General features: G+C 40.2%; 1 protein-coding gene across 2 annotated transcripts in view; it reads right to left on the bottom strand.

Annotated features, from left to right (window-relative positions):
* Nucleotides 1-24,226, bottom strand: part of LOC101173048 (solute carrier organic anion transporter family member 3A1) — a 34,218-nt gene extending 9,992 nt beyond the window's left edge. For both annotated transcript variants that reach the window (XM_011494020.4, XM_078944672.1), the window contains exons 1-3: nt 23,618-24,226; nt 20,752-21,211; nt 946-1,044 (exon numbers count right to left, since the gene is read on the bottom strand). In XM_011494020.4, the coding sequence (XP_011492322.1) occupies nt 946-1,044; nt 20,752-21,211; nt 23,618-23,776 (718 nt within the window). In that variant the 5' untranslated portion in view covers nt 23,777-24,226. The remainder of the gene's footprint in view (nt 1-945; nt 1,045-20,751; nt 21,212-23,617) is intronic.
* Nucleotides 24,227-24,856: the final 630 nt, after the last annotated feature.

The following is a 24,856-nucleotide window of genomic DNA, read 5'->3' as shown; positions in this document are numbered from 1 at the left end:
ACAACGCCACAACCTACCCGGGTATTGCTACTGGCCGTGTCCATCCCTTTATGACCACAGTGTATCATCTTCTGATGGCTACTTCCAGCAGGATAAGGCGCCATGTCATAAAGCTGGAATTGTCTCAGACTGGTTTCTAGAACATGACAATGGCCGGACTCTAGGGGCCTCCACAGTCACCAGATCTAAACCCAGTACCTTTGGGATGTGGTGGAACGGGAGATCGGCAGCATCTGTGTGATGCTGTCATGTCAATTACGACCAAACTCTCTGAGGAATGTTTCCAGGACCTTACTGAATTTATGCCACCAAGCAGTTCTGAAGGCAAAAGGAGGTCCAACCCGGCACTTGCAAGGGATACCTAAAAACTAAAGGTCTTGCAAAGCAACTGAATTTTTAATGTAAGATTATGACACACCTAAAGGTCGGAGGTCACTTCTACAATGGGGTTTTTCTCCTTGACAGAAAAGTGCAAAGAACCCCCCCCCCCCCCCCCAAAAAAAAATCCCTTGTCCCTTTTGGGGTCATGGGGCTGCTGGAGCCTATCCTAGCTGCTGGTTGGTGAAGGCAGGGTATTTTGTGATCAGGTTTTCAGGCAGTTGCAGGTCCACACACACACCTAGGGGCAATTTAGAGACACCAGTAAACCTAGGAAGTGTATTTTTGGACTGTGACAGGAAACCGTAGAAGCAGAAAAAACCCCACACACAGGCACAGGGAGAACATGCAAACTCCACACAGGAGGGTCCCAGCTGGGATTTGAACCAGGGTCTTCTCGCTGTGAGGTGCTGCCCTTAACCCTTCATATTTTTAACTTTTTTTTGTTTGGATTTTACATAAAACCCAACATAGTTTAAATATATAATAATAACACACATATTCACAGGGATTTTTATTAAACAGGGGAAACCTTTCTGCTTCAGGTTTGTTCGTCGGTTAACTCACTAGTGTCGATGAAGACGGCATCAACGTAGACTTTGGTGCAGACTGAACCCAAGATGAAGCCACAGGCGGGGCCAAACACTAACGTGGAAAATAAGATCCCTGAAAAAGAAGAGACACTTTGGTAGATTTAATCTGGATCCTGCTGGACAGAAAATAAAATTAAACAAAGTGCATTTTACATATTCTTAACACTAGGGGGCAACATTAGGCCCTGTGCAAAAGTGTTTAGTGTTCAACCCTAAGCTAAAATTGGCTACAGGTCGTTGTTCCACATCCTGGTGGGGAGTGGAACTGTGGTATTGAACATCATTTGCCTGTCGATAATGAGCAAGGAGAGGAGCGGACACCCCCCTCGGTCAGAATCCACAGGCAACTCCACTAGGATCGATTCCCTCATTTGTCACGTGGTTGTTTTTGTTAGTGTGGGTTTAAATTAAGGTTAATCATGAAAGTCCCTTTGTCTGTCAGAGATGTTTTTTAATTATTTAGACCATAAAATTATAAGAACCAGAGGAAGAAGCGGTCCAAACCTCTCTGGTGTTGTGGAACAAAACACCTTTGGCATCTTTGTCTGTAACTGAGATGCTTTTAGAAATACTAGAGTTTGAGGGAACGTTGAAGATGTTTAAAATGTGTATTTGTATTCACTGATTATGCAAAAAAGGGATGCCTGATGTCATAAAAAAGTCACTTTTTTTTCAGAACACTAATTATTGTTACATAGATATTTCCTACTACAGAATCTTTTATTTTCCAAAGTGTATGCTCTACAAGGCTTTTTTTTTAATTTAAAAAAATAAATTTTCAGCAAAATAACTTGGTCAACCCAAAAAAAAGCAACATAAGAGGCACATAAAATATGGATAGATGGGGGAAAAAAAGCATTTTAAAAAACTTATTTACATAATAAATGTGTAGGTTTTGTTCTTCTTTTTAAAAATCCACTCCGATTATCATTTCATCCGTTTGTTTCAGATTCCAGCTCAGACAAGGAAAACAAAGACGTTGTCTGCAGGTGGATGCATCAGCATAGAGCAGAGCAGGGAGCTTGTTGCCCGCCCAGCATATTTTCTACGTCACAAATGAGTTATTTTTTAAACATAATTTAGTTCTTCTGCTACTGATTCACAATGATTCGAATAAAGAAAAACTCATAAATGGAAATAAGTGAAATTGTCTTAATATATACAGTTTGTCCTCCATAGGCAGAAAAAACTGCAAGAACATGTTAAAAACAGCAAAGATTCAATTTTCATTGAAGTGGGTTTTTAATTCCTGCTATTTATTGATTACAAAAAAAAGAAGTTTTACTTTTTCTTTATCTCAAAGTTGTGTTTGCAGACAAGCTCAACAGAACCCCATAGGAGCAGATGTTTGGACAGGGATCTGCCGGACCCCCCCCAGTGTCTGACAGACAGTTCAGTTCAGCTGAGTCACTCGTGAGCTCTGCAGCTGACAGCCAATGGACACCCTCCAAGATCCTCCTGCGCCCTCTATCGAGGTTTAATGACAGACAAGCACGGGCCCCTAATCCACGGCGCGTACAGTGTCCTGTGGAGTCACGGACACGGCGGAAACATCCCCTCCTGCTGGATTCCACCTGCAGCAGCGCTCGATAACTGTAACATGAGCGAGCAGACTCACAGCAGTAACGACAACGACACATTTAAGAATGATGAAACATTATTCTGTCTGAGAAAAAAAAACTGTGGAATTTGCAGGAAGTTGGATTGAAACGTCCGTCATTGTGATGTGCACACGCTTACAGATATGCCCCCTCATCGCTTATTACGGGGAGAGCGTAAATCCTTCAGGACTCACTGACCTGCACTGATCAATAGCAGCCCTGATGCGGTTTGGCTGAGAATGCAAAAGCGCTGTCTTCAGCTGAGCTACAATGTGCTGCGGCTGCACACATCAAAGGCTTGGCTGCTGCGAGGCCGCGGGTTTGAGAGCCGTCCTGACCTCCCTGCCAGAGCTCTCCAGCTGAGGACTGAACTTTTTTTTAAGAGATCATTAAAGCAACTTTTAAATGTTTATGCATCTCCAAGAAAGAAAAAAGAAACAACATGCAGCATATGATTATATACCAATTATGAACATAAATGCCAGTGTATCCAAGTGACTGTAAATGGGAACTGGACTGAGTGACCCGCAGCTTTTCCTTATTCGTTCTTGCTCTGATACCTTTTTTTAACATCTCCATAATCCTTTTCTTTTTATTTAAGTTATAAACTGGCCAATCAGATGTATGATTAAAAGTAGGCGGTACCTGCGGGTCCCCCCGACCAATCAGCTTAATGTTAATGCTGCACATTAACATTAAGCTGCTATTGACTACAGCACCTATGTACACTGAAAGTCTTCTTTTTTTGTTCTGTTTTTTTTCTTTTTTGTACTGATGTTGCACTTTGGTTATCTATTTATTGGGTATTTATTTGGTGAATAGTTTTTTTTTTCCTACTTTGAAATAATTAGGGTGATTGTCAATGCTCCAAACGCAATTTCTTGGTTCATGTTTTAATGAAAATGACAAATAAATGAATCTTGAATCTATTTTGTGTGGCCCGCTTTCAAGTGGAAGGGGCGTGGCCTTTCAACAAGCTCAGTCCTGACTGGCGAGAGTGGTTGTCATTCATTTGCCATCATGTTGGAGCCACATATGGTCAGTTAGCAGTGGTTGGCCCGAATCGGTCTGAGTCAGTGTTGCCATGGTGAAATGGCACATTTAGTGCAGCCTTAATTGCGCAACACCTGGATCATGGCGTGCCTTTAGATTACTCAGCTCGTGCTAATATTGTCATTCTTTACTAACTATTATAGACATTTTGATGACGTGTCTTTATTTTTCATGTAAATGTATTTTTCACGTCTGTCATTTAGTTGGTGTCAGTATTTGACATAAAGACAGCAGATAATGCAGTAAAACAGCTGCACTTTTTGAGATCAGAAATAAACAATTGATCATTTGTTTATGAATGGATTAGGGGATTTTTGGAGGATTTTTACTGTTGGTGTTGCAAAAATTAGAAAAAGGCCAAATATTTTTGGAGTATTGGAGTAGTTTTTTTAATGTTTTATAAGACCTAAAAATGATATTCACCATAACAGGTTTAAAAAAAAAATCAAATCCCTCTGATGCATTTCACAAACACAGACACAGGACATCACACACCAAGCAGAAATGAACTTATTGATAAAAATGATGCCAGGAGTTTAGTTCTTTAAAAAATTGACAAAGACGCAAAGAAAAAAGGAAGGATTTGATTTGCTGTTTCTTATTAGTAACATTTCCAGGCTTTGTTTGTTTTCTTCTGCAGCATGTTCATATTTGTATAATTTTGATAGAATATATTTTTATGGAGAGCAAAATATTATACGTTATTTAAGGTTTAACTTGATTTATTCTGGATTAACATTCCTGTCAGTTTTTATTCATATTTATGTTTAAAGGGTTGTGCTATCCTAGGCACTTTAACATTGGGAGCTGGGTCATCTAGACCCACTAAACAGTGCACTGACCCTTTTTTCTTCAATGATTTGTGAACCTCACTGGTGTCCATGGATTACATGAAATCTTTCCACCTTTGTCCACCTTTGTCATGGTAGGGAGAACACGTCAATGTAAGGGTGGGGTCATCTAAGACAGCACAAGGGTTAAAAGTTTAGCTTTAGAGTGTTCAATAAAACTTTATTTTGTTAGGCCCGCAACCTAAAGCGTGTTTTGGATTCAGGGAACTTAGTTTGACACCGCTGTGATGCGAGCGTTTAAAATTCACGCATTTTTTTGTGTAAAATGGGAAAAAAAAAGGGGAACACAAAAGGATGTGTGTGCGGGGCGGGGAGTAAGTTAGTGTAGAACCACCACTGGCAGGTAATATCTTATCATATGGGCATAGTTTACTTGTAACCCTTGTGCTATCTTAGATGACCCCACCCTTACATTGATGTGTTCTCCCTACCATGACAAAGGTGGATAAAGGTGGAAAGATTTCATGTAATCCATGGACACCAGTGAAGATCACAATTCATTGAAGAAAAAAGGTTCAGTGCACTGTTTAGTGGGTCTAGATGACCCAGCTCCTAACGTTAAAGTGCCTAGGATAGCATAAGGGTTAAAGGTTCAAGAAAAGCATTGATATAGGTTAAGGACAATGTTCCTGGAGATGTTTCGGATGTCTGGTTGGGATGTGGAGACCTGTGATAAAACGGTTTCAAGTGCTCCTCTGCTGCTCCAGAGGAAGAAAATCACCTCCGTCAGACTCGGCTCCACGGGAAGAACGGCGTTACGACTTTAAAATGAATCACCCTTTGATCAGGAAACGGTTCCTAAGTGCGGCAGGGACTGCAACGTTCCCTCAGGTCCAGCTCCAAGAGGGAATTTGACAAGTGGAACCGTGACTTTAAAGTTTGTCATCTTTGAACCCCTTGGAGAGCATCCGTCCCAGGTTTCTCAGGAGGGTTACAACCCGTTCCCTCCTTGCTTTTATCTCTCATATACTGATGTTAGAATTGATATTAACAAAAGGACAAACTGAAGTTTTTATTTATGGGTCTCATATAAACAGCTTAAAGACAGAGATAAAAGAAGATTTAGCTGTTCAGCCTCCTCCGAGTTCAATATGCAGCTCAGCAGCTCTTCTATTAAGTGGTGGGAAATGTTTACCTCTCTGCACAAATGACTCTAAAACATTTTTATGCTGACATAATTAACAAATTAATCTAATTTGCCGAGCTGTAAATCCGAGAGTTGCAACGTAAAGACTCTGGGAGTCCACAAACGGATTTCTAAATTCTGCCACGGAACTGGTTCATCTGGATTAAACCAATCTGAACCAAACTACGGCTACTTCCACCACCTACTGATTTAATAGAAGCAGTTTATTTAGACAAAATCAACTAAAACAAACAGGAAAACTGCAAAAACCAAAGACAGAGACATGAAGGGGCAGCAGGGAAATGCAGACAGTAATACTGCAACATTTTGCTTGCCATCTGACCCACCTTTTCATGTAAAGTCCCTCTGCGATCATCTGTTGATCTATTGTGCAAGCGTTCCCAGGGGTCTTTTATAAGCTATATGGCAAAATCAAAAAACCTGTCGTTTTCTAGGACATAATGTCTTTAAAGCAGCAGTAGTTCAGTAGAAATTAGCCCCTGAGTTGTGGCTGTTGCCGTGGAATAAGCCCACCCCCCTCCCATCTGATTCACAATTTGAACAGATTACTCAGAAATGTTATTTTTAATCTAAATTTCTTTGTCCACCATCGTCAGGAAAATGCCATGAGACCGTGTTAAAAAAAAGCGGGGCATGATTAGTGATCACACACACGCCCCAAAATAAGACCACATAAAAAAGAAGATGGAGAAAATGGTAAGGACAGATTTACCTACAGATCCTCTTGTAGCCCTTCTAGAGGAAAAAAAAAAATAATAATAATTATAATAATAATAATAATAACAATCCATTTTATTTAAAGCGCCTTTCATGAAACCCAAGGACACTGTACAGACAAGTTTAAAATAATGTTGATGTAACTACTAATGATATTATTTTAATTATGTAACGATTGTCTGTGTTACTGCTGTTTTCTCCGGATTTTTGTTCTACGTCTCTCCTGCAACTCGTTTGTTTTGTTTTTTTTGTTTTTTTACCTTTATTGGATTCTCAAAAGATCTTGGCTTTTGCCAGGCCACAATTGAAAAGAAGAATTTCTTTCTTAATCTTAAATAAATAAATAAATAAAATAATGATCAATGCTGTATTTTACACGTCTCATCAATGTTGGCAAAAAAGATTATTGTTCTGAACTGACTTTAACCAGATCCACCAACCATAAACCAGTGGATCTAAAAATGAAAACAAGTTTATTTGATGTAATATCTGAGTGCCTAACTACAACTAAGAAATTATGTTGTTTTTTTTAAAGATGGATGGGAGTGACTGCTATGTTTGAACTAAGACTGTCGTCCTAATGCCCTCATTTTGCAAATGTGACTGTGTGTATACATGGATGTGTAAGTACGTGTGTGTGTGTGTGTGTGTGTGAGTGTGTGTGTGTCAGAAGTAAGAACTCTGTCTCCCCCTTCGGTCACCGGCGGGAGGCGTCCCCAGAGTTCTATCCACACTATGACTCCCATCAACCCCCAGTGCTCACTTCCTGAAAGCTGCACACCTGACGCTCATTCACTCAATCAAACACAGCATACTTCAGCTCTGCACTAAATGAAGCTCAGTGCAAAGTATTGTTTGTGCCACTCTGCCTTCATTACAGAGTGTTATATCTGGACCTGGTCTTCTGTTTCCTGACCCTGACTCTGTTTGCCTGCTGCCTGCCCCAACTCTCGCCTGGATCCTGACTACCCCTGTCTCTTCTCTGATGCTCTCATGCCTGTTATTGACCCCTGCCTGCCTGACCCTGATTCAGCTTTGTGGACTTTTAGCTGAGCTAATAAACCTTCTGCATTTGGATCCAGCCATCTGTCTGTTCTTGTGACAGCATTTACATGTATATAAGAGTGTGTGTGTGTGTGTGTATACCAGTATATAAATGATACATTTATAGGTGCTCTAATTCTGCGCCTTCAGTTCTAAATCGGCTGGAATATGCCAAATCTCAACGGTTGTTTTTGTATTTCTGCAATAAACCTAAAAAATACAAAAATACTATTTTCATCAGAGTCTTTATATACATAATATAATAATTACATTTATGCTCGTTCTTTTATTTAGTCTTCCTGAAAGGTTTAAAAAACTTTGATTTCATGTCTTTGGTTATTTATTTCTGTTTTTGCAGTTTATTAAATATTTTATATGGAAAATTCAACCATTTTAATTAGATTGATTAAAGTTCTGATTCTTTGTGATATGTGCTACAACACTGACCATGTAATTAATAAAAAATAAATAAACACGGAGACATGATGTTCACGCCGTCAATGATATATAAGGACATAGCATCGCTCTCCCCTAATGGAGCGATAAATGATGGACGAGGATAAATGTGCCGCAGAAGAGGTCAAACTGCCCGTCTCCGCTCACGTTGCCTGCACATGAATAATTTCACACTCAGCCTCACATTATGTCTCCGTTCAATTGCTGCTCCTTTCTATCTTGGCAAAGATGCCCCACGGAGGTGCTCCTATAAAACAACCCGGGCCGGGCCGAGCGGACAGCGCCTGCTGAGTCAGGGTCCATTCTTTTCTCTGCTGTCCCACAGTAGAGGAGTAATAACTCCAGCCGAGTCAAAACATTTTGCTGCAGTGGACTCCGCTTGCAGCATCACACCACTTCATTACGCGCATTACAGCGATGAACAGAGGCAATAATATCACTGGGGGGGGTGGCGGGCTGTGCTGTCTGTTACAGAGCTGCAGTGCTTGCTGTTTGCAGACGTCTCCGACTGCAGAGTCGTTTATTTTGAACTTTATAGTTCAGTCATTTGTCCTGTTGCTGCTGCTGCATTCTGCTGGTTATATCCTCCCTGTAAAAACTGTAATATCAGCTCCCCTCCTGCATGCTGAGCTTTAGCTTCTCTCTTGTGGGGCAGTTAAAGAGCCAAACCGGAGAACTAAAGCAGTGACCTAAGACATCGTTCATTCAGTCAATATTTACTTTTACAAGGATAAAGTTCCTCTATGCTGATGATCAAAAACTTTCGTTGATGCATAAATCTGATGCTGATCAGATGTTGGTCCTGATGACGGATTTATTTATTTTATGTGTATGAGATTTAAAGCCAAGAAAAAAAAAAAAAAAAAGAGATTTAAAGCCTTCGTCACATGCCACCTGTGGGGGTGGGGTTGACCTGTGCAGGCGCTGTACAGGTGGTTTTGGTGTTTCTGAGCCCATGGAAGGTTGTAGAGAAGGGCAGCTTGCATCTTTAGGGGAGTGCAGGTGTGTCCCTTCAGGCTTGTAAGGCCTCCCCAAGGCATGTGATGAAAATGGAACGTACCATTGTCATGCACGCACGTGGTAAGTGTATCTGGCAGTAGGTGTAGGAATAATGGTATTTGCACGCTCTTATAAAGTGTGGGTGATGCTGCCGTACGTTGTCATTACGCCTCAGTCTAGTCGTTAGTAAACTGTAAGTACCAGCTACTGACTGACTTGCTGCAATGGGGGGGGGGGGGGGGGGGGGCAGGGGGCAGGGATACCAGTAGAAGACCCACACAAACAACGTCTTATTTCCACATTAGAGCTCGAACTTACCACGTGAACAGTGCTAGCAAGCTCCTTGGACGGGGTTTGAGTCGCAAAAAAAAAAATCAGTGCCTGCGTCTCACCCTTACTTACCCTTACGTGCTATTTTAAGCTATGCACACACTAGGCATTTACCCCACACTGTTCAAACTGGACAAGCAGGGAGGGGCTTCTACTTCTACATGTGTGCCACCTACAGTTCGAAGGGGCTAGGTGCAAAATGCAAATCTCACAAATTTCACCTCATGCATTTTTTTTCACAGCTCTATTGCGATATATTTAATTTTTCATTTAAACGTTGAGACGCAACGTCTCATTTTATGAAAAACTTGGTGTCATAACATTCCAGCAGGGCAAAAACCACAATTATTAATTTCTCCTCTGTGATCAATTTTCAAACAGTCGACAGTTCTGAGTTTTGAACAGGATGCTACCCACACATTACTAGCAAATCAGAGGCCCTGATTGCTCAGAGTTTGACGCGCTTTAACTCTCAACGCGCGTTCAGTTGGCACGTGGTTTGCACGTAGAGCCCGAAAAAGGTCGTAGGATATGTTTACACTCTCTCCTGCTAGCTTACAGCCCCTCACAACCCCAGGTTAATATTAGCCGTGCAACAGAGCAATTTTGGAGCTATCCAGCTGTACAGTTTTGATCCAGATGTGAGCTCAGAACAAGAAAAACAAAGATGTACGTGGATCTATCTGATTGCCGGTGGATGCATCAGAATAAAGCAGGACGTTTGTGACCTTCAGGCTGTAGCCCCAACATCACTGCCGTGAGCTTTTTCAAACAGCCTTTTTTCTTATGCTTCTTTTTCACCACAATTAGAATAAAGAAATACTCAGAAATATAAATTTAAGCTTCATTTTCTTTGTATATGTCCTCCGTCTTGAGAAATATGACACAAGAGCATGTCAAAAACATCAAAAACACAATTTTCATGGGTCTTTAACACTTGTGCTATCTTGTGGGGTCATCTGGACCCCACAAGATAGCACAAGGGATACATAATATTGACAGTAATCACCAGATCATCTTACATAGAACCTCACTCTTTCATATTATGTTTAAAATAAAAAATCAACACTTACCAAAGAGTATCTCTCATTTAGGAGGTAAAAAAAAAAGCAGTCCGAGAGGATCAAATATGTTTATGAAACCAGCAGTGAGAACTAAACTTCAGAAGACGGGCTTCAGATATGGAATTTTGAAAATTGTCAATCCATCAAAATAATCAAAGCAATTAAAAAGGGTGACATAATAAATATATATAAAACAATATTTATTGATCTTTTTTGTGGCAATTTCAGTGACTGTGATTATTTCTTGTAGTTCTATAAAAAATATTTTTTGTATAAATTAAAGCTTCAAAAGAAATGAAACTAAAAAAAAAGGTCTTGTACTCGATAAATTGTTGATCTTCATCCAAAGCCCTTTTTGTGTGTACTTCTGTTTAATCTGTCTATTATTTATCAGTTTGAAATCAATAATTAAATTAACATAGTGAAAACGTTATAAACAAAATGTTATTCTGTTGGTTAAAACGAAATACAAGGAAGACCTACATAGAACATTTGGCTTTAATGTAAATAAGACCAGGATCTAGTTATTTTTTTTCTATTCTATCTAAATAAAGTTAAACTTTACAGGAAAAAAAACATTTAAAACAACAACAGAAAAAACTTTTAACTCAAGAAGGTGAAAAGAATCCACAACTTTCTTCAAATGACCTTCAAAATTCCGCCTTAAATTTGATTTTTTTGATTTTTTTCAAGGATTGTAGTCAAAGCAATAACAAATTTACACATTTTTATCAAATTCATTGCAGAAATGTTGAAATGTATAGATTAAAAAGACAGAAAATAAAACAAAACAAAAAAGTCACTTGAATCACCTTTGCTTGATTAAAAACAGTGATCATTAACTAAAGTCAAGTAGAGCTTGATTTATTGCTTGAAAAGGAGTGGAAAGAAGCGAACTTATATAATGCCACCCTTACTGAGTTAATTCATTTGATAGTTTACAGTTTTTGTAATGCATTTGTAAATGCAAAGACACATCAAAAATCAAGAGTCTTCCATTTTCCAAAATGTTGCTGAGCAGTTCAGTTTCTTCAGCGGCAACAATATTTACATTTTCTTTAAGAAAGATTCCTTTATCAATGCAGCACGACATGCACGGCTCCATTCAGATGTAAAGCGGGGGGGAAAAAACGCGAAAACTACAAAAGCTCCTTTATGTTAGACTCAAAAGACGCAGCAGACAGGAGGCTTGCTGATCCATGAGGGAGGCAGAAAGTAATCAATAATCCATCTATGTTTTGGCTCCAACATTGCGGCTAAATATTATCTTAGCTTTTGCAGGCAGTTCTTCGTCTCTCTTTTCCAGTTTCATTACCGGCCCCTCTGCATGAATCTGATGATCTGAGGATTCCTTCTTTGTATTTTTATGTGTCTTTAGATACATTTTTTTTTTTTTAGGTTTCTTCATTTGAAAAGCGTTTTTGTTTTGGAAACGTTTGCATTTCGCTTACTTCCTGTCTATTCTTCATCCTTTTTCAGAGAAGATTTTTCAGTTTCATATTATTTTCCAAATTAACGTAATTCAATTGCAAGGTGGGCGGGGCTAGTGGTAAGAGCAGATGCTGAACACCACAGGGGCATTCACTGCTCAAATACTGACTCCAGTCAATTTTGAATAACGGTCTGATTCAATTGAATATCAATATATTTAAAAAAGAAAAAGTCATTTCAATATCTTTATCTTTTTTGTATGTTAATATTCTAAAGCCGTTTTTTTTATTTGTAGTTTTAACATCTAACATTAAATGTTTGAAGGATCGACTGTTTTTGCCTGAAAAAATACATAAAATTTATTGAAAAAACAAAAAATATATGATTTGGTAATTAGTTGATTAGTGTTATGATTAATAAAACTGGATCTAACATTGTTTTTTCTTTATTTCCTCAGTCCCTTGATTTCCTTCACATCTTCCTCCTCTCCTTCAAAGACAGACACAGCTATCCTCGTCTTCATTCACCTTCACCTGCATCACTAAATGTCTTGTTTCCTGCAGAAATAATCCAACATTTACTCTTTCTTATTCAAGAACCAGTATTACCATTCACTGCATTATTTTGAGAATTTGGTCACTTCCAGAGTTTCTGGTTATGGCTCCTGCAGATGTCAGGATCTGGTCTGTATGGACTCACTTCGACATGAGTCTGTTTGAGGATGCTCAAAGACTGCTGTCAACAACGGTAAAAGGAATCAGGCTTTGGTCATGCTTAGTTTTTGGCTCAGAAGTTTCCAAAGGTGGGGTTCGCACTACAGATCTGCATCCCAACCAGATCTTTTTTACCAATAAAAGTTTGACACTAATAATAATGAAACGTTTTTTTATAGGTGTACCTCAATCACCCATGACACTGAATAATGGATAATATCTTGAAAGGAAAATATTAAAAGATGAATACATAAAAACAAAAGTCAGTTGAACAAACATGGAATATCCTGCAGATAAAAGGCACAACACCTGAATAAACCAGCTTTCAGTCTCAGTCAAAGGGGGTCATAATTCTGTGATCCAGAGGTGGAGAGCCGCAATTCCCCCTACCCCACCCCTCAAACCCACCTACTGAGTCTATCCTGGAAATATACACTGTACATACTGTGTGGTTGTGTCTGTACATACCGTGTGGTTTTGTCTGTACATACTGTGTGGTTGTGTCCGTACATACTGTATGGTTGTGTCCGTTCATACTTTGTGGTTTTGTCTGTACGTACTGTGTGGTTGTGTCCGTACATACTGTGTGGTTGTGTCCGTACATACTGTGTGGTTGTGTCCGTACATACTGTGTGGTTGTGTCTGTACATACTGTGTGGTTGTTTCTGTACATACTGTGTGGTTGTGTCTGTACGTACTGTGTGGTTGTGTCCGTACATACTGTGTGGTTGTGTCCGTACATACTGTGTGGTTGTTTCTGTACATACTGTTTGGTTGTGTCTGTACATACTGTGTGGTTGTGCCCTTACATACTGTGTGGTTGTTTCTGTACATACTGTTTGGTTGTGTCTGTACATACTGTGTGGTTGTGTCCGTACATACTGTGTGGTTGTGTCCGTACATACTGTGTGGTTGTTTCTGTACATACTGTTTGGTTGTGTCTGTACATACTGTTTGGTTGTGCCTGTTCATACTGTGTGGTTTTGTCTGTACATACTGTGTGGTTGTGTCCGTACATACTGTGTAGTTGTGTCTGTACGTACTGTGCGGTTTTGTCTGTACATACTGTGTGGTTGTGTCTGTACATACTGTGTGGTTGTGCCTGTACATACTGTGTGGTTGTGTCCATACATACTTTGTGGTTGTGTCTGTATGTACTGTGTGGTTGTGTCTGTACGTACTTTGTGGTTTTGTCTGTACATACTGTGTGGTTGTGTCTGTACATACTGTGTGGTTTTGTCCATACATACTGTGTAGTTGTGTCTGTACGTACTGTGTGGTTGTTTCTGTACATACTGTGTGGTTGTTTCTGTACATACTGTTTGGTTATGTCCGTACATACTGTTTGGTTGTGTCTGTACATACTGTGTGGTTGTGTCCGTACATACTGTTTGGTTGTGTCCGTACATACTGTTTGGTTGTGTCCGTACATACTGTGTAGTTGTGTCTGTACGTACTGTGTGGTTATGTCTGTACGTACTGTGTGGTTTTGTCTGTACATACTGTGTGGTTGTGTCTGTACATACTGTGTGGTTGTGTACATACTGTGTGGTTCTATCAGTACATACTACTTGTGTCATTTCTCATTGGGTTTTCATCCAACAAAGGGTTAAGGCCCGACAGGTCCATGTGGTAGAAGATGTGGCCACTCAAAGGCAGCTTTTCCCTCAAATATCTGCTTTGTTCCTGCGCTCCTGAAGAGCTGCAGCTTTAATATTTAATCATGTCTATGAATGTTTGCTAAATGGATCCTCACAACCTTCTGTGTCATGTTGCACTTTTCAAAGGGTATTTCCCACAACTGAACAAAGAGGGAAACAGAAATGCTAAACAGCAAATATTAGCTGCGCTTCAGCTGCATGCACACTGTGAGATGTAAACATTACGGTCAAAAAGCCTGGATTTTAAAATTCAAACTCAATTTTTGAATTGTAGATTCAGACAGCACACCAAAATGGCAAACGCACTATATAGTGCACTATATAGGGGTTAGGGTGGGAATACGGACATACCCGAGTCTCACAGCCACGTACATTTAACGCATATTGCACAGATGAAAATTAGTCATACACGAATATACTTGGAAAAAGTGAGAAAAATTGTGGTCTTTACATGAAATCTTCACAGATTTATCCCGAATGAACTGCGCTAAAACCAAAAAAGTAAAGAAAAAAGTAAGAAAAAGTATGAATAAACCACAAAGAACACGTGTATCAACTTTGCAGGATTATTGCGCTGTTTAGATGCAATTCATGAGTGATTTGTGTGTCAGTTACAGAATTTTAACATAATATGTGCGTTGCATAGAATAAGGAGCTTTATTACAGACTCAAAAGACTTAAGGATAAAAATAAAACATTCCTACAAGTATAAAAACAATGACATAAAAGTATAGAAACAATAAAATAACCAGGTATCTTAAACATAAAAAAGACTAAAACTACTGCTGACTAAAAAACGTAAAAGTTTAAAAAAGGCAGCCGTAACAAACCTCCAGGGGATTGGTATCTAAAAGTTCTGTACCTTACATTGGTGAGAGTTAAAATGATTTGGTTAATTGAAATAGTAAGACGATACAAAAAACGATAAATAATTTGTATACAAAAATCACGCACAATTGTGTAGGAATTACATAAAGATTGTGTATAAACTATTTAAAATAGGCATAAACTGCATAATTCGCAACAGACCAAAAATCTTGAACAACTAAAACCGGAATTAAACAGTTGACCGAAACTCTTGATGGACATATGGACATATGGGCGCATCGACGAATGCGAGAAACGCAAATGAATTAGGTTTATCATGCATGTATCACGAAAGGCCGAAATTACATTCGTGGAAAATGTGAAAATGTACGTACTGGCTGTGTGAAGCAGCTATAAAGGCAGAGAGAAGAAGAAAAGCAGAGAGTTGGTCATCAAAGAGAAGGTTCTATCTTTGCTCCTACTCCAGGTCAAGTGTCACGTGTCACACAAACAGAAAAGTGAAATGCTTTACCAAACCCAGATACTGAACAGATTCAAAAATGAATATCAATTTATATTTAAAAGTAATCATCTTATTTCAATTATGAAATCATTCCTTTCTGAAAAAAATCACTAAATGTGTCCTTCAGTTTAAAAAAATGCTTGTAATGCAATTGTGAATAATTTAATACCATTAATAATGAGCTGCTTGATTTTTTAGGGTGTAATTAAAAATGAGAAGCTACAAAGTCTTTGCAAAAAAAAATAATATGTCAATTAAAACTCATATTTAAGCACCTTTATATTTATTTCAGTTTATCACTGAAGAACAAAACTTTACAGACTCTTGTCTTACTTACATGACAAGAATTTAAAATTTTTAGATAATTGCTCTATCTTTTATTTAAATTTTTTCTGTTTCGTAAATGTTAAGTGAAATTACACAACCACATTATTTATTTATTAATACAAAGCTATAGAAGTTCAAATACAGTAATAATATCAGTTTACTTTTTCACACTTTATTTTAAATCATATTCTACCTTAAAACTGTTTATTTCTTGTTATTTTGTATATTTGAATAAAAATTGACCAAACAAAAAAAAATTATGTTCATAAAGTTTGTTTTTGGCCAAAAGATTGCTGTAAAATTCTGTCTAAATGTGATAATAGTGTCTGTCTAAGATGGAATACTCCAATTATCTTTATGGATTTAGAGTAAAACGTATCTGTTCTGTGGGGATCAGTACGTTTTAAACCCGAAAGGCCAACAGTTCACAGGGAGAAGATCTAGTCCTTTAGCAAAGATGCTCATCCTTATGGACAAAAATTAGTTTCACCCCTAAACACATTTAGAAAAACTGAAAAAGGTTCCTTTTAGTTTGAACGAGCATTCTCAACAGCAGCAACAGCTGCCTTGTCTTAATTCCTAGACAGGAACAGAGCTTTTACTTTGCAGAAAGTTGCTCATTTACAGAGACAGCTTTAAGCTAAAAATGAAGACAGAAAACAGAAAAAAGTCCAGATAAACGAGTAATTTACATAAGTGAGTTTAATTTCCCCCAAATTTTACAGATGTTTCTAAATTCCTGTTTACCTACATTTAATTTACAAAGAAAATTGATTAATTTCTTGCACACAGATTCATCTCCCATGTAATGTTTTTTAAATTTTGTTGCACTAAAATATTATGGAAAATATATCTGACTTTTATGCTATATAACAATAGGTGGATGGATGGAATAGATTGTTAAGTATTATCTGTCATTTGTTCACTTTGTCTTAACAGCCTCCCCATGAAGCTTCCACCGCCATGCTTATCTTCAGTGTTAACATTATTGAAATCATTTTTCTTACATAATATGTCAGCAGTAAAATTTAAGTTAGAGCATTTTACAAACCAAACACAATGATTAATTAAACCAGAATTTTTTAGCTTGAAACATCTTTCCTGATTTTTATTTTTCTAGATTGAAGCTGAAGTACTGAGAGGAGTTTTCTTTTAACCAACCATGACGTCACTGGCAGATGTTTCAAAATGGACCAGCAGCCGTCATGGCTGGATGAAGAAGAAAAAAAAAAGACCTTCTATCTACTCCAACATTTCCACTGATGGAAGCAAGTTTTGTAGAAGATGCAGGGAATGTTTTGATCTTTGTGACGTTCGTAATCCTAGATGCTTCAATGTTGTCCTCTTGGGCAGAACATTGTGGCAGCGTCTGTCGCGTCAGGTCACAGAGACCAAAAACTGCTGAAAAACGTTTGGATTAAACAGTTTTCCTCACTTTTCATCTGGATACGGAGCCGAAAAACAAGGATCTCAGAATAATTCTTGGATTTTCTTGAACTGCTACGGTGGCAACAGATGGGATATTATGCGTGTTATGTCATTCCTGTGGTTCCTCCTGTTACTGTATTTGCTGTCCTCTGATGAACATTAGAAGGAAGCCGTTTGTGGTAAAAATAAAAATAAAAGGGGAGAGGTTTGAACGCCTGGTTACATAAAAAACACCTTTGTTTAAAATTATTTTTATTTCTATTTCTGGCTGAGCATTTCCACGCTTATGTAGCGATAAAAACGGCTGGTAGCAGAGCTGCAATGTGCTGCAGTTTGTAGTAAATACTCGTGTGACTTCAGGATCTTCTGTGAAATTGTTTCCACTGTGCATGAAAAAAAAGGAGCAGTGTCATCTGTGTCTCCAAGTTTGTCTTTCCTATCACCAGAATCCGATAAACATGTGTAATGCGCAGCTATACTGACAGTGCATGTCAGAGGCCCAGGAGGCACAGGGAGGGGCAGAAACCCCCCCGGCCCTAATGACTGGGCTTCAACCCTCAAAGGTCTGGAGACTCTGCTGTGGGCCTCCAGACAGGCAGTGCCTTCAGTGTTCTGGCTCTGCGGTCCGGCCACATGAATTATTGAAGATCATCAGTATTCCAGCTCATACCGTGGGGGGGTTGGGGGTGGGGGTGGGGGGATGAATGAACTGCAGTTTTTAGTTTCAAACATGCTGCTGTGCTGCAACGGACAACAACATCTACAGCTCAAGCGATTGTTTTTCACAGTTTTCTACAAAGCACTTTGGATCAGGAAACGTCGCTCTAAAACAAAAATAAAAAAGAATAAAATAAAAAAACACAGTAATGGCATGGAAATCAAATTATTCAAAAATGAATGAATAGATAAAAAAATACACATTAAAAAAAATATCACTGTAATAAAATGTTGGAAAAAGAGCTGCCCTTGAATGACCTTTACCTTTGCTGCAGTCATCTGCACTGCCATGCCAAGCAAATGTCCCAACCACAACAACAGGAGGTAAATGGTATTTTAATGTCATTCAAGAATTTAAAAAAAGAGTCCGATCTGTATTTATAATGGGGCCTTCGTGAACTTTTGTTGATAAATGATGTGTAGTAATCCTCCTGCTCTTATGACATGGCATATTTTCCATTATTTCCCTCAGCAACAATTCAAGCATTCACACCGAAGTAGAACAACGCGTCACCACTTCAAATGAAAAAGTCAATGTAAACATGCTTATGTGCACATTTTGGGCTTCAACATTTAAAACTCTCGCATTCACACGTCGCCATGCTAATTTTTAGGTCCGTTTTCAGGCTCTAAGTACCAAACATGCAGCCATTGAATGCATGTTGCAAGTTAAACCAGTTGAACTTTGACCAATCAGGGACTTGGATTTGGTAGCGTCCTCTTAAATTCCATTGACTTGAAAGGGCTAATCATTAGAAAAGGCATCACGAAGAAGAAATTAAAAATAATTGCGGTTTGTTCCCAGCCAGAGCTGTGAAAGAAAAAGCCTGGAGCGAGATTAATGAGATCTGCACCACTACGACATTTCACACAAAGCCTCTTCCAACTGTAGGGGGCGGACATGCGCTAGCATCGGGTAGCGACAGTCCAATGTCAACACCATATGCTAAAAGCGAATTCAAGTCCAGTGCGCTCTTCAACGTGCATCACATGCTGGTGTGTAGCGTTAGTCACATTCACCCATGTCCAGTTCCTTAAGGGTTTGTACATCAAAAGACATCATTGAAAATGAGTGTTGCACGATTGTTGTGCATGTCCATTGTGAAATATTTGCAAGGCTGATGGAAGTTGCACACACTTCTGACATACTGGTAATGCTGTTGTATGGTGCCCTTACACCACACTCTAACCCTTGTCCTATCTTGTAAATGGTAAATGGTGTATACTTATAGAGTGTTTTTCTACCTTCTTCAAGGTCCAAAGCGCTTTACAGTCACAGACCCATTCACCCAGTCACACACACATTCACACACTGGTGGCGGCTCCGCTGCCGAAGACTGGCGCCAACCTTCCACCATGGGGTTCAGTGTCTTGCCCAAGGACACTTCGACATATGTTTGCAAGGTGGGAATCGAACCTGCAATCAGAGGGTCGATCACCCTTCAACCGCACCACGGCCGTCCTTTTGGGGTCAAGATGACCCACCCTTATCTTGACGTGTTATCCCTACCATGACAAAGGTGGATTTGGGTAAAGAGGATTTCATGTAATCCACGCACAACAGTGAAGATCAAAACTCATTGAAGAAAAAAGGTTTAGCATACTGTCTTTTGGGGTCTAGATGAACCCGCTCCCAATGTTAACGTGCCTTGAATATCCCAACGGCTAGTCGTTAGTGAGGTGTGAGTACTAGTTCCGTACTGACTGCGTAAATGCTGCACGCACAGGGTGTGCAGGTAAAGAAATAGAGCGACTGCTCGTCTAGTGTAGAGAAGACATCCTGATCCGGCATCTGAATAAAACCAAAAGCGTCATTACTGACTTCAGGAAGAACCGATCCCCTTGTCATCGTCAACACAGCTGTAGAGGCGGTCACGTTTTTCAGTTGCATTTCACAGACACCTGACCTGGTGCTGGCCCAGAAGGCTGCAGCAGCATCTTCCCTTCTTTCCACAGTTGAGGAGAGTAACCCCTCGGATTGGAAGAAGCCCCCAACAGTGGTGAGATAGGGGGAGGAGTTAATTGGGACTCTTCTCCCCTTCTACCAGAACATTGAACCAAACCAAAAGCTTCATCAAAGATGCTTCCTGGCCTCACCGTGATCTGTTCTCCCAGCATGCCTCTGGAAAGAGGCTTTGTTGGTTTTAGCGTAAAACCAGCTGGTTCCTGAATTTTCTCCTCCCACAGTCTATTACACTACTGAACTCTAATAATATCATTACTGTTTTACTTCTTTGTTTTACTAAACCAACCTGATGTTATCAGCTAAATATTGATTTATCATGTTTGCTGTTTCCACTTTCATCTACCTCCTGCTTATTGTTTTTTTTTTTTTGTCAAGTGTTGTTTATTTATCATTTGTGGCCAAAAGAACTAAAGTGAACAATTAAAAAGATGTTTCATGTCAGCTTTATTACCTGTGATCAGTAGGTGGCTTAGCTCATTCTTAGAATTTAGCTTTTACAGTTATTATTTTGAAAATGTCAAAATGAAGAAGATAGAGATCATTTAAGATTGCTGGTAAGTTTCAGTGATGTTAAAGTTTTTAAGGTATGCTTTAAACAATTTTTATTATTATTATTATTAAATATGCTGTTTGTACCCGAGGTTAATTTGACAAAATAAGCTTTTACTTTATTTATATTTTATTCTTTCCTTTGAGAATCAACGAAACCAGAAGTGGTGACAAACTTAATGAGTCTAACTTAATTAACCCTCTAACACGTTTACATTCTTTACACTACCATCTTCAACTGTTTATGCAATAACATAATTCTGGTGGATTCTGGGGCTTTGCTCCGTTATTCAACACTTTACATTAGTAATGTGCTGTTGGTCACTCAAAATGGCTAAAGCAAGAATTATGTTGGAGAATCAGACACACTCGTTTTTATGCTTCCACATGACTCACCGATATAAAGCGATGAGTCCTTCTTGTGGACATGGTCGTCGATGTAGGACACTCCCAGAGGCTGGACGGGTGTGGCTCCAATACCAATTAGAACCTGCGCTCCAATCAGCAGAAGGTACATCTTGTTGGTGTTGGCTCGGTTGGCGCAGTTAAACCCAGAGTCTTGATTTTCTGACCTGGACTTGTTGGAACAAACATCCCGGCCATCTTCGGCGTGCCACGAGTCCCCTTCCTCATATTCGTACTGATGGGTCAGAAACTCTGGCAGAGCTGACAATAGCGCTCCTAACGCCATGACTATCCCGCCGCAGCCGATCAGGCGAGGCCGGTGGGCTTTGGCGCCAAAGTAGCTGACAAACAGGATCAGGGCCAGATTGCCAATTTCGAAGCTGCTAGCAATGACTCCCACATCAGCGCTCTGGAGGTTAAAGCGTCTCTCCAGAGTGGTTAAAACGCTCACCTGGAAAACAAAGAGGAAAAAGAAAGGTTGAAACTGCAGCCAATTACATCAGGGCAGACCATCTAGTTGGATTATAATCCTAATCCCCATCCTCTATATGTGAACCAGAATATTAATGAGGGTAATCTGAGCAGAACTATTAAATTCACACACAGTAGAGAGGACTCAGGTAAAACCGGTCAGATTATAAACACACATTTATCCTAACCTACAGTCAGATTCACTGTACTTAATGCAATGCAAGTACAGAAAGTACAGAAGTAATTCAAGTTATTTTCAATCATCAGGACTTCATTCCTGGTCTGCTTGGAGATTCCTCAGTCTGAATACAATCCATTCAGTGCAACTGAACCAAAACGGCCACCGTAGTTGACATAAACATAGTAGAAAGGAAAGGAGCACATTTGGATTTGAACCAGGACCTTTTTGCTATCAGGCAAGTTTGCTAACCACTGCACCACCACATACTAGAACAACCATTTGTTTAAACTTGCACTTTTTTACAGGTTAGATTTGTGTTTTCAGAAGATGCTGTATGGGGTCGTAAATACAAATAAGTCTTTAAATTGGAAGGGACATTTTTTATTTTGGCAGATAATTGGATTTTTTTAAATCCCAGTTTGGACAATTCATTGTTGTTTCTTTCTTATATTTTAAACAATTCTTATCTACCAGTCACTTTTTTATTTGAAACGTTTATTTTTAATTAGATATTAGATTTTTAAACTGACAGCTTGTACAATGTACAGACTGTTACGAGGGAAGTGGTACATCTCTTCATTTTCGGATGACCTACTCTTGGGGTGCAATCAGACTGGAAAAGTCTGATGGTCTAGACTGTGTCCCCTTAATTTGGTCTGTAAACAAAACCCTGCGACTGAAGATCTCTTCAGTCATTGGCCAGGAATTACCAGGCCGAGGCAAAGAAACGACAGAAAGAATAGCTGAGCAAGGTGCAAGATGGGTCCTAAATGGTAGATAGCATATACTTAAATGGTGCTTTACTACCTTCTTGAAGGCCCAAGGCGCTTTGCAGTCACAGACACATTCACCCATTTGCATGCTGATGGTGGCTCCCCTGCCGAGCACTGGTGCCAGTCTTCCACCAGAGGCAGAGTTGCTTGCTGTTGCTTGCCTCTGGGTTGCCCAGGGATGCTTTGACACAGGGTTGGAATTGAACCCACAGACTTATGATTGGAGGTTGACCACCCTACCACTGTTACCACGGCTGCCCCTTGCTAAGAAGACTTTGGCTAAGAAGGTACGCTGATAAGTGTTTATGGCATGTAAAGTGTTGGGAAAACTGTGTGAGAAGGAATGTGCAGCATGTTAAAAGTTGTTTTAATGAGCCTACGTTCATCTGACCACATTTCAATGACTTTCTGTGTCTCATCAAAGTGGCTGCTGTCTTTCTTCTCTGTTTACATCCAATAATGCTCAGCCTCAGTGGCCATTTTGGTTCAGTTGTTCCGCTCCGAGCACAGAACCTATTCAGACTGAGGAAACTCAGATCCCACAGGAACTCAGTTCGATTGGAAACTAACCAAGACCACCACGAAAGATGGGTACGAGAGTGGTTTCTGTCCCAGACCAGGGTCCGCTTGGGTGTTTGCAGACTAAAAATTTGTTACCTAGGGAAATGAACTCTGGTTTACTTTAAGCGAACCAAGTGTGTCCAGTCTGAATACCACCTTCAATGCACTGAAGAGACTTGGAACCACAAAGAGCTTGCACTGATGGAGGTTACTATACCTGCTCTGTGCTGCAGGTAGCAAAAGTCCAATGAAGAGGAGGAGATGGAGGAGGAAAATTTGGTCTGACAGACCCAGACAGAAATGAGCGATCAGAGTGAAGGACAAGCAGGGATGAAGATGAACGGCAGCAGCATCAGGAAAAAAGAAGAAAAGAAGCTCTGGATGATGGGAGATGAAGCAAACGTGGTTCTGATTATTTACAGTAAACATCAACAGATGTAGGAAATATCTTGGGGGAGCTTTGATCAGGAATCAGATCAGGAATCAGATTGACTGGTTTTTGAGATACTGCCCTTCCCTTGATGATGCTGTGCCCCCCCCCCCCCCCCCCCCCCCCGTCAAATCAAATGAGCCATTACTGATGGAAAGGAACAGCGGGTCCTTCTGTTGTGGTGGTCGCGTCATCTCTCGGGTCTGAGTGCTGCATTATTTACTGTAACGGAGCCGGTAGGTGGAGGGAGCTCAAATATGCCCCCCTTACACACACACACAGACACACAGCTAGTCCGTGGAACCCACAGCGCCTGATGATGCAGCGGCCTCACAGAGGATGCGCGTTCCGTGACTGGAGATGATTCTCTAAACACGAGCGTGGTCCTCATCAGCTGAGAAACCGCGCGCGCACCTTTGGTGCCGAAGGCAGGGAACTCACCAGGTACGCGCCCACGGTGCCCTGCGCCAACATGAGCGCGCATTCCGACACCAGGAAGATCTTAATGTTGGAAAAACACGAGGTCTTCTTCTCGCTGTCATCCTGCTCCGGGTCGTCAGTGCTGCTCCTCTCCGCGCAGATCTGGCTTTTAACCTGCATCCTTCGGCTCAGGGTCCGCAGGGGCCGGACGGCGTGAAACAGCACGGGTCAGGACCGGGTTGGAACATCTGGTTCCGACGGTGACGAGCAAAAACTGCAGAGGAAAACGGTGAATCTCCAGCCCGTCCCCGCAGGTGGCGTCTGCGGCGCAGTCCGTCACGGCGTGCGGCGGGCTTGGTTCCTCAGCGAGCGCGGGCTTCCGGCTCGGATGGTGATGCTCTCCACGCAGTCTGGTTCCGAGATGCAGCTTCGCTCCTCCCCCAACGCGAATCTCATCATGGCATCTTCACACTCTCGGCTCCTCTGCCTCTCTGTCAACGTGATGCCTCCTCGCTCCTCCACCCGCGCAGCCTGTCGGTCCACAGCTCCGTGCCAAGAACCTTCAGAACCCCCCACCAACAAACCCATCTGACCTACAGCAATGCGGATAAAAAGGGTTGATGTGGTCCCTTTAGACTAGAGAGGAAGCTCAGACAACTGTCACTTAAAGGCCTCTTTGGAAAATAACATTCTTGGTTTTGATTTAATTCGTTTTTGTGCGTTAGAAATGACTGACATCAACCAACAGATGTCAATATCACAGGAACATATGTGCAGAAAATGTAAATATTTCTAGAAAATATAACATTTGATTTTGTCAAATGAAAACCTTCAAAACTATCAAGTATTTGGTTTTTCACGTCTGTTTAGAAAAAATATGTTCCATTTACTAGAATCATTTGGAACCAGCTGATTCCATCACTTTTCACAGTCATTTCGATCATAAAGCAGCTGATCACTCTGGATCCCCCACAATCATTGACGGTGCTCTCCAGGTTTGATGCAGATGCAACAGAGTTCATGTGTCGTTTCATCAAAACACAGGAATGTTGTCCAAAAGTTTTAACTAAATTTCTAAAAGATGAACAAAAAAGCAGTTTGGGGTGTTTTTTGTTACATTTTTCTGATGATGGAGGACATATGTGAAGAAAATCAAGATTAAAATAGCTTTTTTGTTTATTTCTTCATTCAAATAATTAAAAATCAGGAGCAGTTGGCAAAATGTCCTTTCAAAAACCTTGAAGATGTGACGGAGAAATA

Source organism: Oryzias latipes, chromosome 3 (assembly GCF_053564925.1).
Source record: "Oryzias latipes strain Hd-rR chromosome 3, Olatipes_Hd-rR_3.1".
Classification (NCBI taxonomy): Eukaryota; Metazoa; Chordata; class Actinopteri; order Beloniformes; family Adrianichthyidae; genus Oryzias; species Oryzias latipes.
This window is presented reverse-complemented; position numbering and strand designations above follow the sequence as displayed.